Source organism: Mobula birostris, chromosome 15 (genome assembly GCF_030028105.1).
Source record: "Mobula birostris isolate sMobBir1 chromosome 15, sMobBir1.hap1, whole genome shotgun sequence".
Taxonomy (NCBI): domain Eukaryota; kingdom Metazoa; phylum Chordata; class Chondrichthyes; order Myliobatiformes; family Myliobatidae; genus Mobula; species Mobula birostris.
The window spans coordinates 18,730,416-18,742,467 of record NC_092384.1 but is presented as its reverse complement, the minus strand read 5'-3'; the positions used below and the strand labels follow the sequence as shown (position 1 = coordinate 18,742,467).

General features: G+C 42.1%; 1 protein-coding gene across 3 annotated transcripts in view; it reads left to right on the top strand.

Annotated features, from left to right (window-relative positions):
• prmt7 (protein arginine methyltransferase 7) overlaps positions 1–12,052 on the top strand; it is a 50,834-nt gene that overhangs the window by 21,387 nt on the left and 17,395 nt on the right. For all 3 annotated transcript variants that reach the window (XM_072279394.1, XM_072279393.1, XM_072279395.1), the window contains one exon: positions 8,101–8,148. In XM_072279394.1, the coding sequence (XP_072135495.1) occupies positions 8,101–8,148 (48 nt within the window). The remainder of the gene's footprint in view (positions 1–8,100; positions 8,149–12,052) is intronic.

Here is a 12,052-nt window from a genome sequence, read left to right as displayed (position 1 = left end):
GTGAGGTGAGTGTGGATATTGGAATACTGGAGAGGTAGTAGTTGGGGACAAAAAATGGATGAACTTAATGAGTATTTTGCGTCAGTCAGTCTTCACCAGCAGAATGCCAGAAATTCGAGAGTGCTGGGTGCAAGTGTAAATGTAGTTAGTATTACTAAGGAGAAGGTACTTGGGAAGCTGGAAGGTCTGCAGGTAGAACATAGAATAGTACAGCACAGTACAGGCCCTTCGGCCCACAATGTTGTGCTGACCCTCAAACCCTGCCTCCCATATAAACCCCCACCTTAAATTCCTCCAGATACCTGTCTAGTAGTCTCTTAAACTTCACTAGTGTATCTGCCTCCACCACTGACTCAGGCAATGCATTCCATGCACCAACCACTCTCTGAGTAAAAAACCTTCCTCTAATATCCCCTTTGAACTTCCCACCCCTTACCTTAAAGCCATGTCCTCTTGTATTAAGCAGTGGTGCTCTGGGGAAGAGGTGCTGGCTATCCACTCTATCTATTCCTCTTATTATCTTGTACACCTCTATCATGTCTCCTCTCATCCTCCTTCACTCCAAAGAGTAAAGCCCTAGCTCCCTTAATCTCTGATCATAATGCATACACTCTAAACCAGGCAGCATCTTGGTAAGTTTTCTCTGTACCCTTTCCAATGCTTCCACATCCTTCCTATAGTGAGGTCACCAGAACTGGACACAGTACTCCAAGTGTGGCCTAACCAGAGTTTTATAGAGCTGCATCATTGCATCGTGACTCTTAAACTCTATCCCTCAACTTATGAAAGCTAACACCCCATAAGCTTTCTTAACTATCCTATCCACCTGTGAGGCAACTTTCAGGGATCTGTGGACCTGTATCCCCAGATCCCTCTAGTCCTCCACACAACCAAGTATCCTGTCATTTACTGTGGACTCTGCCTTGGAGTTTGTCCTTCCAAAGTGTACTACCTCACACTTCTCTGGGTTGAACTCCATCTGCCACTTCTCAGCCCACTTCGCATCCTATCAATGTCTCTCTGCAATCTTTGACAATCCTCTACACTATCTACAACACCACCAACCTTTGTGTCGTCTGCAAACTTGCCAACCCACCCTTCTACCCCCACATCCAGGTTGTTAATAAAAATCACGAAAAGTAAAGATCCCAGAACAGATCCTTGTGGGACACCACTAGTCACAATCTTCCAATCTGAATGTACTCCTTCCACCACAACCCTCTGCCTTCTGCAGGCAAGCCAATTCTGAATCCACCTGGCCAAACTTCCCTGGATCCCATGCCTTCTGACTTTCTGAATAAGCCTACAGTGTGGAACCTTGTCAAATGCCTTGCTAAAATCCATATAGATCACATCCACTGCACTACCCTCATCTATATGCCTGGTCACCACCTCAAAGAACTCTATCAGGCTTGTTAGACACGATCTGCCCTTCACAAAGCCATGCTGACTGTCCCTGATCAGACCATGATTCTCTAAATGCCCAGAGATGCTATCTCTAAGAATCTTTTCCAACAGCTTTCCCACCACAGACGTAAGGCTCACTGGTCTATAATTACCCGGACTATCCCTACTACCTTTTTTGAACAAGGGGACAACATTCGCCTCCCTCCAATCCTCCGGTACCATTCCCGTGGACAACAAGGACATAAAGATCCTAGCCAGAGGCTCAGCAATCTCTTCCCTCGCCTCGTGGAGCAGCCTGGGGAATATTCCGTCAGGCCCCGGGGACTTAAACGTCCTAATGTATTTTTACAACTCCAACACCTCCTCTCCCTTAACATCAACATGCTCCAGAACATCAACCTCATTCATATTGTCCTCACCATCATCAAGTTCCCCCTCATTGGTGAATACCGAAGAGAAGTATTCATTGACCTCGCTCACTTCCACAGCCTCCAGGCACATCTTCTCACCTTTATCTCTAATTGATCCGACCTTCACTCCTGTCATCCTTTTTTTCTTCAGATAATTGAAGAATGCCTTGGGGTTTTCCTTTACCCTACTCGCCAAGGCCTTCTCATGCCCCCTTCTTGCTCTTCTCAGCCCCTTAAGCTCCTTTCTTGCTTCCCTTTATTCCTCAATCGACCCATCTGATCCTTGCTTCCTAACCCTCATGTATGCTGCCTTCTTCCACCTGACTAGATTTTCCATCTCACTTGTCATCCATGGTTCCTTCACCTTACCATTCTTTATCTTCCTCACCGGGACAAATTTATCCCTAACATCCTGCAAGAGATCTCTAAACATAGATAAGTCACCTGGACCAGAAGGACTACCTATCAAGGTTCTGAAAGGGGTAGCTGAGGAGATTGTGGAGGCATTGAGACTGATCTTTCAAGAATCACTAGATTTTGGAATGGTTCTGGAGGACAAGAAAACTGCAAATGTCACCCACAACCAAAAGAAAGGAAATTATAGGCCAGTTAGCCTGACTTCAATGGTTGGGAAGATGTTGGACTCCATTATTAACTCTGAGGATTTGGGATTCTTAGAAGCAAATCTGTTGGAATTCCATGAGGAAATAACAGGCAGGACAGACAAAGGAGAGTTAGTGAATGTTGTTTACTTGGATTTTCAGAAGGCCTTTGACAAGGTGCTGTACATGACATAGTCATAGTCATACTTTATTGATCCCGGGGGAAATTGACTAACAATGAGGCTGCTTAACAATATAAGAGCCCGTGGTATTACGAGAAGAATACTCACATGGATTAGAAATTGGCTGATTGGGAGGAGGCAAAGATTGGGAATAAAGGGGGCCTTTTCTGGTTGGTTGCCAGTGACTAGTGGTGTTCTGCAGGGCTCAGTGTTGGGACTGCTTTTCATGTTATATATCAGTGATTTGGATGATGGAATTGATGGCTTTGTGGCCAAGTTTGCAGACAATATGAAGACAGGTGGAAGGGCAGGACGTGCTGAAAAAGCAGGGGGTCCTGCAGGAGGACTGAGGCAGATTGGGAGAATGGGCAAAGAAGTGGCAGATGGAATATAATGTAGGCAAGTGTATGGTCATACATGATGGGACAACATAACAGTATGTTTACTTTCTAAATGGAGAAAATTAAAATAAAATCAGAGGTGCAAAGTGACTTGGGGATCCTTGTGCAGGATTCCCAAAAGGTTAATTTGCAGATTAAGTCAGTGATAAGAAAGTCATATGGCATGTTAGCATTCATTTCGAGAGGACTAGAATATAAAAGCAAGAATATAATGCTGAGGCTTTATAAGGCATTGGTCAGACTGCACTTTGAGTATTGTGAACAGTTTTGGGCTTCTTACCTAAGAAAAGATTTGCTAGCATTGAAGTGGGTCCAGAGGAGGTTCATGAGAATGATTCTGGGAATGTAAAGATTAATGTAAGAAGAGTGTTTGATGACTCTGGGCCTGTATTTGATGAAGTTTCGAAGAATGAAGGGAGGGCGAGAACTCATTGAAACCTATTGAATGTTCAAAGACCGAGATGGAGTGGATGTTTCCTATAGTGGGTGAGTTTAGAATCAGAGGGCTTAACCTCTGTATCGAGGAACGTCCATTTAGAACAGAGATAAGGAGGGATTTGTTTAGCCAGAGGCTATTGGATCTGTGGAGTTCATTGTCACAGACAGCTGTGAAGGTCAAGTCATTGGGTATATTGAAAGGTGGAGGATGGTGGGTTCTTGATTTGTCAGAGTGTCAAAGGTTTACATGGAGAAGGCAGGAGAATGGGGTTGAGAAGGATGATAAATCAGTCATGATGGAATAATAGAGCTGACTCAATGAGCCAAATGGCCTGATTCTGCTCTTGTCTTCTGGTCTAAGATATCGGTGTGATATTCGGACGTGTAGTTTGCTGCTGAGCTCAGTTTTCACATCATGCCGAGTGTCCTACGCACACATTTTTCACTGCCACTGACGGCTGTCCTCCGGTGTTCTCCTGACAGTCAGGCAGCCGCACTGGGGACGAGTAACAAAATGTCTCTGCTCGAGCATTGTTGGTGAGGTTCTACTGATCAGCAGTGGAATTTAATCCTTGATGAAACCTAATTGCTTACAGTGTAACACAGTGCTGAGTCATGCCCACTTCTCAAATTGCACCTTCATTAACAAGGATACCTGGTTCGGAATTGTTGTGCTAAAACGTAATGGAATCATACATTTGTTGCAACACAGAACGAACCCTTTTGACTCATTTGATTTCTGCTATTTTCCAGTGCATTAAACCTATCCTCTCAAACCCAACCTCAATTTCCCATAGCAGAAGTATGGGATAATACAGGTCATCAGCTATGATGAAATAAATCTGTGGGGAAATCGAGAAATATAAGAACATCCCCACCTGCAGGTTCCCCATTCACACTAGTCCTTCATTATCAGTGGCTATACATCTTGTATCTCCTTGGCCAACGGATTTGGGGAGTACCTTCAGAAGGACTGTAGCGGTTCCAGAAGGAAGCTCACCACCATCTTCTCAAGGGCAATTAGGGACAGGCAACATACGCTGGCCTTGTCAGTGATGCAGAGGATGTAAAAAATATGATTTGTTTTTAAATGTGAAGCGTTAATGGAGCAATGATTACTTGTGACTTGAACTATGCTGATACGGGCAGTATGAAGAGAGGAATTGTAGAAGAACCTTCAGGAAACCTTAATCATGGAGGCTTGGGTGCAGGGAATGAAGCAGACTAAATGATGCAATTGTCAGTGGGAATATTTACAGAACAGTGAATTTTGGATCATGAGTTTTGAATAACAGCAATAATGGATATGGATGGTAAAGGTAACCATTTTTGAAAGGGTTAGTACTGCATACAAAGCTAATTCAGTGATGTGTGGCTTTTCAGGAGGCTGTGGCACATTCTAGGTATGTCCCCACGAGAGAAAATGGTAGGGCTATTATAACCAATGATCAAAGCACGGGAGATTGAAATAAAGCAGAGGAAGGGACTTGTGATTGAGGTTCGGTTGATAATACAGATAAGAACCAGGCTAACTAGAAAGTTCAAAGGTGAAGTGAAAAAGATAATTAGGGCAAAGATTATGAGAAAAGACAATAAACAAATCTTTTATAAGCTTGTAAGCAAAGGTAGTTGTGAGAGATGGAAATGATTAGACACAAAAAGGATACAAAAAGCACAGTCGAGATTCTAAATGAACATTTTTCATTGGTCTTGAGCAAGCAAGAAGAAACTGTTGAAATCTCAGCCAAAGAACATGGAACTGAGTTATGGGAAGCAGTTGAAAACTAATAAGGAGTAGATACTGGGCTAGTTTCACTTAGATCACCTAGTCTAGGTAGGGTGCCTCCTAGGACACAATAGGTGGAAATTTCAGTAGTATTTCATTGTCTATGGATAAGGGGCCTGGGGACAATAGAATCGCAAATGTTATAGCCTTGTTTAGATAAGGACATACGAATAAAACAAGCAGTCAATCTTACCACAATAATGGCGAAACAGTTGGAAATACTAATAATGAAAAGCTTAGTGGTCATTTGGACAAATGTGGATTAATTAGGATTTATATTGTATAGATTATATTTAACAAACTTGGTAAGAGTTTGTTAAGAACTTTGGTGAGGATGAGGTAAATACAATTGATGTGGTTTATGTGTCTTTGAAAAATAAGTTCAAAAATCTGTGGATAACTGGGACTGTAATGGCAGGGATAGAAAATTGGTTGACTGACATGAAACAGGGAATAGCAGTGAACTGTGTTTTATAGTTTGGAGGAAAGTGTGTACTGGTGCTCTCCAAGGGATGGTACCACATCCTCTGTTTGTCTTAATATTTATTAATAACTTGGACGGGTTTCCATATTTGAAGATGACATAGTATACAGTAGTGACATTTAAGCTAGTTGAATGGACGCACATGGCAGCTGAAATTCTGCATTTTATGTTTCGGTAGGACAGTCAATAAGGTGATATAATCTAGAGAGAACAATCTCAAAGAAGCTAAGGAGTAGAGCAGTCTAGGGGCATTTGTGCATAAATTGTTTAAAGTGGCAGGACAGGTGGAGAAGTCAGTTGGAGGCACAAGAGACTGCAGAGGCTAGAATCAGCTCGACCCGATAAGTTCCTCCAGCAGATCGTTGCTCGAGAAAGCAGTCAATGGTTAAGGGATCCTGGGCTTCGTAAATAGAGGTATGGAGTGCTAAAGCAGATATGGCCACAATTGAAGTATTGTGTCCTGTTCTAGGCACATATTTGGAGAAATATATGAAAACGGCAGAAGAGGTTTACCAGGACAAGAGGCTTTAGATATGTGAATAGACTGGGGAACCTGAGCTTGTTCTCCTTGGAACAGGTTACACTGAGGGGAAGTCAGTGGAGATACTTAAAATCATGAACTGTCTAAAAAGGCTGAACTGTTCTTATTGCTGGAAGAACCAGTGATCAGTGACCTAGAATGAAAGTATGTGTACTTAAGGTCTTATGAGAAAAATACTTTGAGCTGGTTGGGAATAAGATTGATGCTTTTTGAGTGAAGTAAGTGACAGCAGTTGGTGGGAGAAGTTTAGATTAATCCTCGGAAGCCTCCTGCGCTTCTGCAGTGTCCATCCAGTTCCCTCCTGAATCTACTAAAAAATTTTGCTTTTAGTTTCTGCCATCCTTTTGACCAATGTTTGAAACTATAACTACTCTTTGCATAAGAAGTTTTGCCTTGTGTTCCGCTTTGGATCTGTACCTCGATACATAAATGATTTACTAATAGGAACAGCTGTTTTAAAATTTATTTTGGGGATTGCTAGTAGGACATTTGTTCATCTCTAATCTCTATTGAGAAGTCAAGTCGAGCTTATTGCCATTTAACTACATACATTTATGTAAGATATATAACCATATACAGTAATGTATATAGAAACAAGACAATGTTTCTTCGAGCCAGGGAATAAAGCACAGTAGTATATGTAATACACAAAACACACGATGACTTATGATAGTAAGGATAAAATCTACAGATGAATCACACATAAATAACAATATAAAGTGCATTAATATTAAATATTGTAAGGTACGGAACAGATTAACCAGTGACACTTCGAATATGATGCGGCTGGGAGTTCAGAAGCCTGATGGCCTGGCGGAAGAAACTGTTTCTCATCCTGACCGTTCTTGATTTTATGCATCGTAGTCTCCTGCCTGATGGTAGAAAGTCTAAAAGAGGATACTGAATGGATGGGTGGGATCCTTAATAATGCTAAGGGCCCTGCATAAACAGCGCTCCTGATAAATGTCTATGATGGATGGTATGGAGACCCCTATGATCTTCTCAGCTGTTCTCACAGTCCTTTTTAAGGACCTCTGGTCTGATGGGGCCACCATCTTTCATGAAGGCATTTAACCCTAAAGAATGGGTCTGGAGTCACAACTCAAATCTGCTAAGGATAGCAGATTTCCTCTACTTGAATTTCAAAATTCCATATTTTAAATGAACTCATAATTACCATGGTAGTATTTGAATTTGAGTGTTTAGATTGTTAGTCCAGAATCTGGACTATTAATCTGGTGATTTATTCACTGAGCCAGTGTCAATTCCACTTCCACTGTCTTGATGAGGATTCTTGGCCCGAAATGTTGACTGTTTACTCTTTTTCATAAACACTGCCTGGCCTGCTGAGTTCCTCCAGCATTTTGTGTGTGTATTGCTTTGGATTTCCAGGATCTGCAGATTTGCTTGTGTCATTGCCATTTCCCTCTACTTACCAAATATAAATTGATTATCATCTTGTACACCTCAAACAAATTTTTTCTCAACTTTCTTTGATCCATAAAGGATAGTTCCTGCATTTCCAGTCCATCTAAAAGCTGAAATAGCTTGCCTCTGGAAATATCAAAATATTTTCTTCATCTTCTCTAAGATCTGAGGAAATCAGGTGATGCTGGACACACTGCCTCAGTTGTTAGTTGTGCAGTGTTTATGCAGGCTCAATATAACTTCCTTGGTTTTCCACTCTCCATGCACCCTAGGATCCTAATGCTTTTCAAAGATTAATGCATAACACATTGCAGCCCTTCTGTTCCTGCAGAATCTTTAGAATCACAGTTTACTAGACTCTTGAACAAATTTCTTGAATGTACAGCTGGACTGACTTGTTTACTTATTCCTTTATTCATAGGTGTACAGTCTGGAGATTTCTGCCATGTCCAGGCGGGTAATGCAGAAGGTGAGTTGGCATTCGTGGAGCCGAGCTAACTGGAGTCTCTTGCTGGAGCAATTTTGTTTAGTGGGTATCTTTATCTCAAGGAATGTCACATTGTGGCAGTGATTCTGTGCTGAATGATATACCGTGTGTTGCAATAAACTAATGAGCTGATAGATCCCTGGTTTATTGCAGTCAGTTGATGGACTTGGCCCCAGGGTGGTACATTTTATCAATGGGTTCCACTGGATCCTGATGCTTTTGCAATACAAAGGTTCTTTGGAAGTCAAGAATAAGGCATAATTGTTGTTTGCGATCGTTTTATTAAGGGTTACAAGAGCAGAGAAGAGGATAGAAGAAGATGCATGGCGAGAGAATCAAAGCAAAGAGAGAGTAGTGTGGTCTTCTCATACCAGACTATTGACAACAGAAATTCCATTGATAACAGTTAACCAATAAGATAAGCCACTGACCCAAGAGGTCTCCAGAAAAATATAGAGGCAACTGGGAAACTCGCTGAACATTTACATGTTTATAGGTGATTATATAAAAATACAAACATGCATAAGGTTAAACTACAAGAAAAATAACAATTTTACACCCCAATCCAACAACTCCCAATCTTAAGTTGCAGTATCAAAGATCATTACTCAAGCAACTGAAATTGGTTGGGCCTAGGACACTGGCCAACAGAGCTCATGCAGTGATGTCCATGCAGGGATGATTGACATCCAACAACTACAACAATATCAGGAATCAAGATGATTATACTTATACTTCAGAATTTGTTGCAGCAGATTGCTTCCATATCTGGTTTAAGTAAATGGGGATTGATGCATTGAACTGAAGGAACTGCAGGTTTGCAGTATTCTGTAGGGAGCTGTTGGACTTGGACTTGGTTTGATGCCTTATGCTAGTGGACTCCTGTTAAGTGTGATAATGTGATTCTGTTTCTTGGAAGTGTTGGTGTGTTTGTTGAGCTAGCATTTACCCTGCTGCATGTGATGCTGCACATGTTATTATTTGATAAGCACAATACACTCCTTGTAAAAGATTAGTTTTCTAGTGACCAATTTAAAATAAATTAACTGGCTTTTTTTTTTTATTTGACTGTTGGAATATTAATTAGTGACTATTTCTGACCAGGTTCTGCCAAAACTGCTGACAGTCCAAGATGCTCTCCATCACAGAAGACATTTTTCAGTCATCTTGATTCCTGATATTGTTGTAGTTGTTGGATGTCAATCATCCCTGCATGGACGTCACTGCATGAGCTCTGTTGGCCAGTGTCCTAGGCCCAACCAATTTCAGTTGCTTGAGTAATGATCTTTGTTCCAGCATAATCTCTGAACTGGGCTGAATGTGGCTGAATGCACAATCTCCAGTTCCATTTTCAGCTCCTCAGCAAGTAAAGCAATCTTGTCTGAGTGCACTGAGACCTGTATAAATCTGATAAGAGGCAAGCCTTGTAGAAGATAACAGCACGGTACAGGCCCTTCAGCCCACAATGTTGTGCTGACCTTTTAGCCTATGTTCAATCTAACCCTTCCCTCCTACATAGCCCTCTATTTTTCTGTCACCCATAGTAGTCTCATTTGTTTCAAACGTGTAAAGCAATGGCTGTCTCCAATAATAATCTAATCAGCTATCCTGACATTGAATGGCATTGTGGTTACTGAGACCCCACTATCATTTGGGGTGGGGAATGAAAACATAGGTCAAAAACTTGACTGGATCCATCACATAAATAATTTGGTCACGAGCAGTTCAGAAGCTGGGTAACCTGCAGCAAAATAGCGTCTCCTGACATCCCAAGGCCTTTCTACCATTCACAGGGTGCCATTGCAGTGGTGCTAGAAGGTTTGTGAACCCTTTAGAATTTTCTCTAATTCTGCACAAATATGACCTAAAATATGATCAGATCTTCACGTAATAGCTAAAGCTAGATAAAGAGAACCCAATTAAATAAATAACACAAAAAAATTATACTTATTTATTTATTGAGAAAAATGATCCAATATTACATGTATTTGTTGGAAGCAGTATGTGAACGTCAAAGATTATCAGTTCATTTAAAGGGGGAAATTAGACTCAGGTGTTTCAATCAAGTGAGTGTGGGAGGCCCTGCCCTATTTAAAGAACATAAAGCTGGGTCTATACTATCAAAGTTTGATCTTCACCACACAGGGTTTTGGAAGGAGATTTCTGAGGATCTCAGAAAAAAAGTTGTTGATGCTGACCAGGCTTGAAAAGGATACAAAACCATTTCTAAAGAGTTTGGGCTCCACCAATCCACAGTCAAGCAGTTGGTTTTCCAAAGGAGGAAATTCAATACTGTTGTTATTCTCCCCAGGAGTGGTCAACCAACAAAAATCACTCCAAGAGCAAGACATGTAATATTCCAGGAGGTCACAAAGATTCCCAGGGTAACATCGAAGGAGCTACAGGCCTCGCTTGCATTGACTGATTTCAGTGTTCATGAGTCTACCTTCAGGCAAACACTGAACAACACGGTGTGCATGGCAGGATTGCAAGGAGAAAGCCACTACTCTCCAAGAAGAATATTGCTGCCCGTCTAAAGTTTGCTAAAGACCACGTGGACAAGCCAGAAGGCTATTGGAAGAATATTCTGTGGACTGATGAGTCCAAAATAGAACTTATTGGCCTAAATAAGAAGTGTTATTTTTGGCAAAAAACTAACACTGCATTCCAGCAAAACAACCTCATCCCATCTGTGAAACATGGTGGCAGTGTCATGGTTTGGGCCTGCTGTGGTGCCTCAGGACCAGGATGGCTCGCCATTATTGATGGAACTACTGTATGAATTCTGAATTGAACCAGCAAATTCTACAGAAAAAATGTCAGGGTATCCATCCATGAACTAAAGCTCAAGAGAAAGTGGGTCATGCAGCAAGACAATGACCTAAAACACACAAGTTAGTGTACCGAAGAATGGTTAAAGGAGAAGAAATTTCATGTTTTGGAATGGCCAAGTCAAAGTGCTGACCTTAATCCTGTTGAAATGTTGTGGAAGGACCTGAAGCAAACAGTTCATGCAAGGAAGCCCACCAACATCCCAGAGCTGAAGCAGTTTTGCAAGAATGAATGGCCTAAAATTCTTCCAAGCTGATGTGCAGGACTGATCAACAGTTACTCGAAACAACACACACAAAATGCTGGAGGAACTCAGCAGGCCAGGCAGCTTCTATAGAAAAGAGTACAGTCGACGTTTCGGGCCACAACCCTTCAGCAGGTCTGGAGAGAAAATGTGATGAGGAGTAGATTTAAAAGGTGGAGGAGGGGAGGGAGAAACAAACACAAGGTGATAGGTGAAACCGGGAGAAGGAGGGGTGAAATAAAGAGCTGGGAATTTAATTGGTGAAAGACATAACAGAGCTGGAGAAGGGGGAGTCTGATAGGAGAGAACAGAAGACTATGGAAAAAGGGGGAGGAGCACCAGAGGGAGGTGATGGGCAGGCATAGAGATATGGTGAGAGAGGGAAAAGGGGATGGGGAATGGTGAAGGGGGGAAATTACTAAACGTTCGAGAAATCGATGTTCATGCCATCAGGTTGAAGGCTATTCAGATGGAATATGAGGTGCTTTTCCTCCAACCTGAGTGTGGTTTCATCATGACTGGAGGTGCCATGGATAGGCATATCGGAATGGGAAGTGATATGAAGTGGGTGGCCACTGGGAGATCCTGCTGCTTCTGGCAGACGGAGCATAGGTGCTCGGCGATGTGGGCTCCCACCTGTGTCAGGTCTCACCGATACAGGAAACCACAGTGGTAGTGCCCCAACAGACTCACAGGTGAAGTGCGGCCTCACCTGGAAGGACTGTGTGGGGCCCAGAATGGTGGTGAGGGAGGAGGTGTAGAGGCAGGTGTTGCACTTGTTCTGCTTGCAAGGGTAGGTGTCAGGAGATC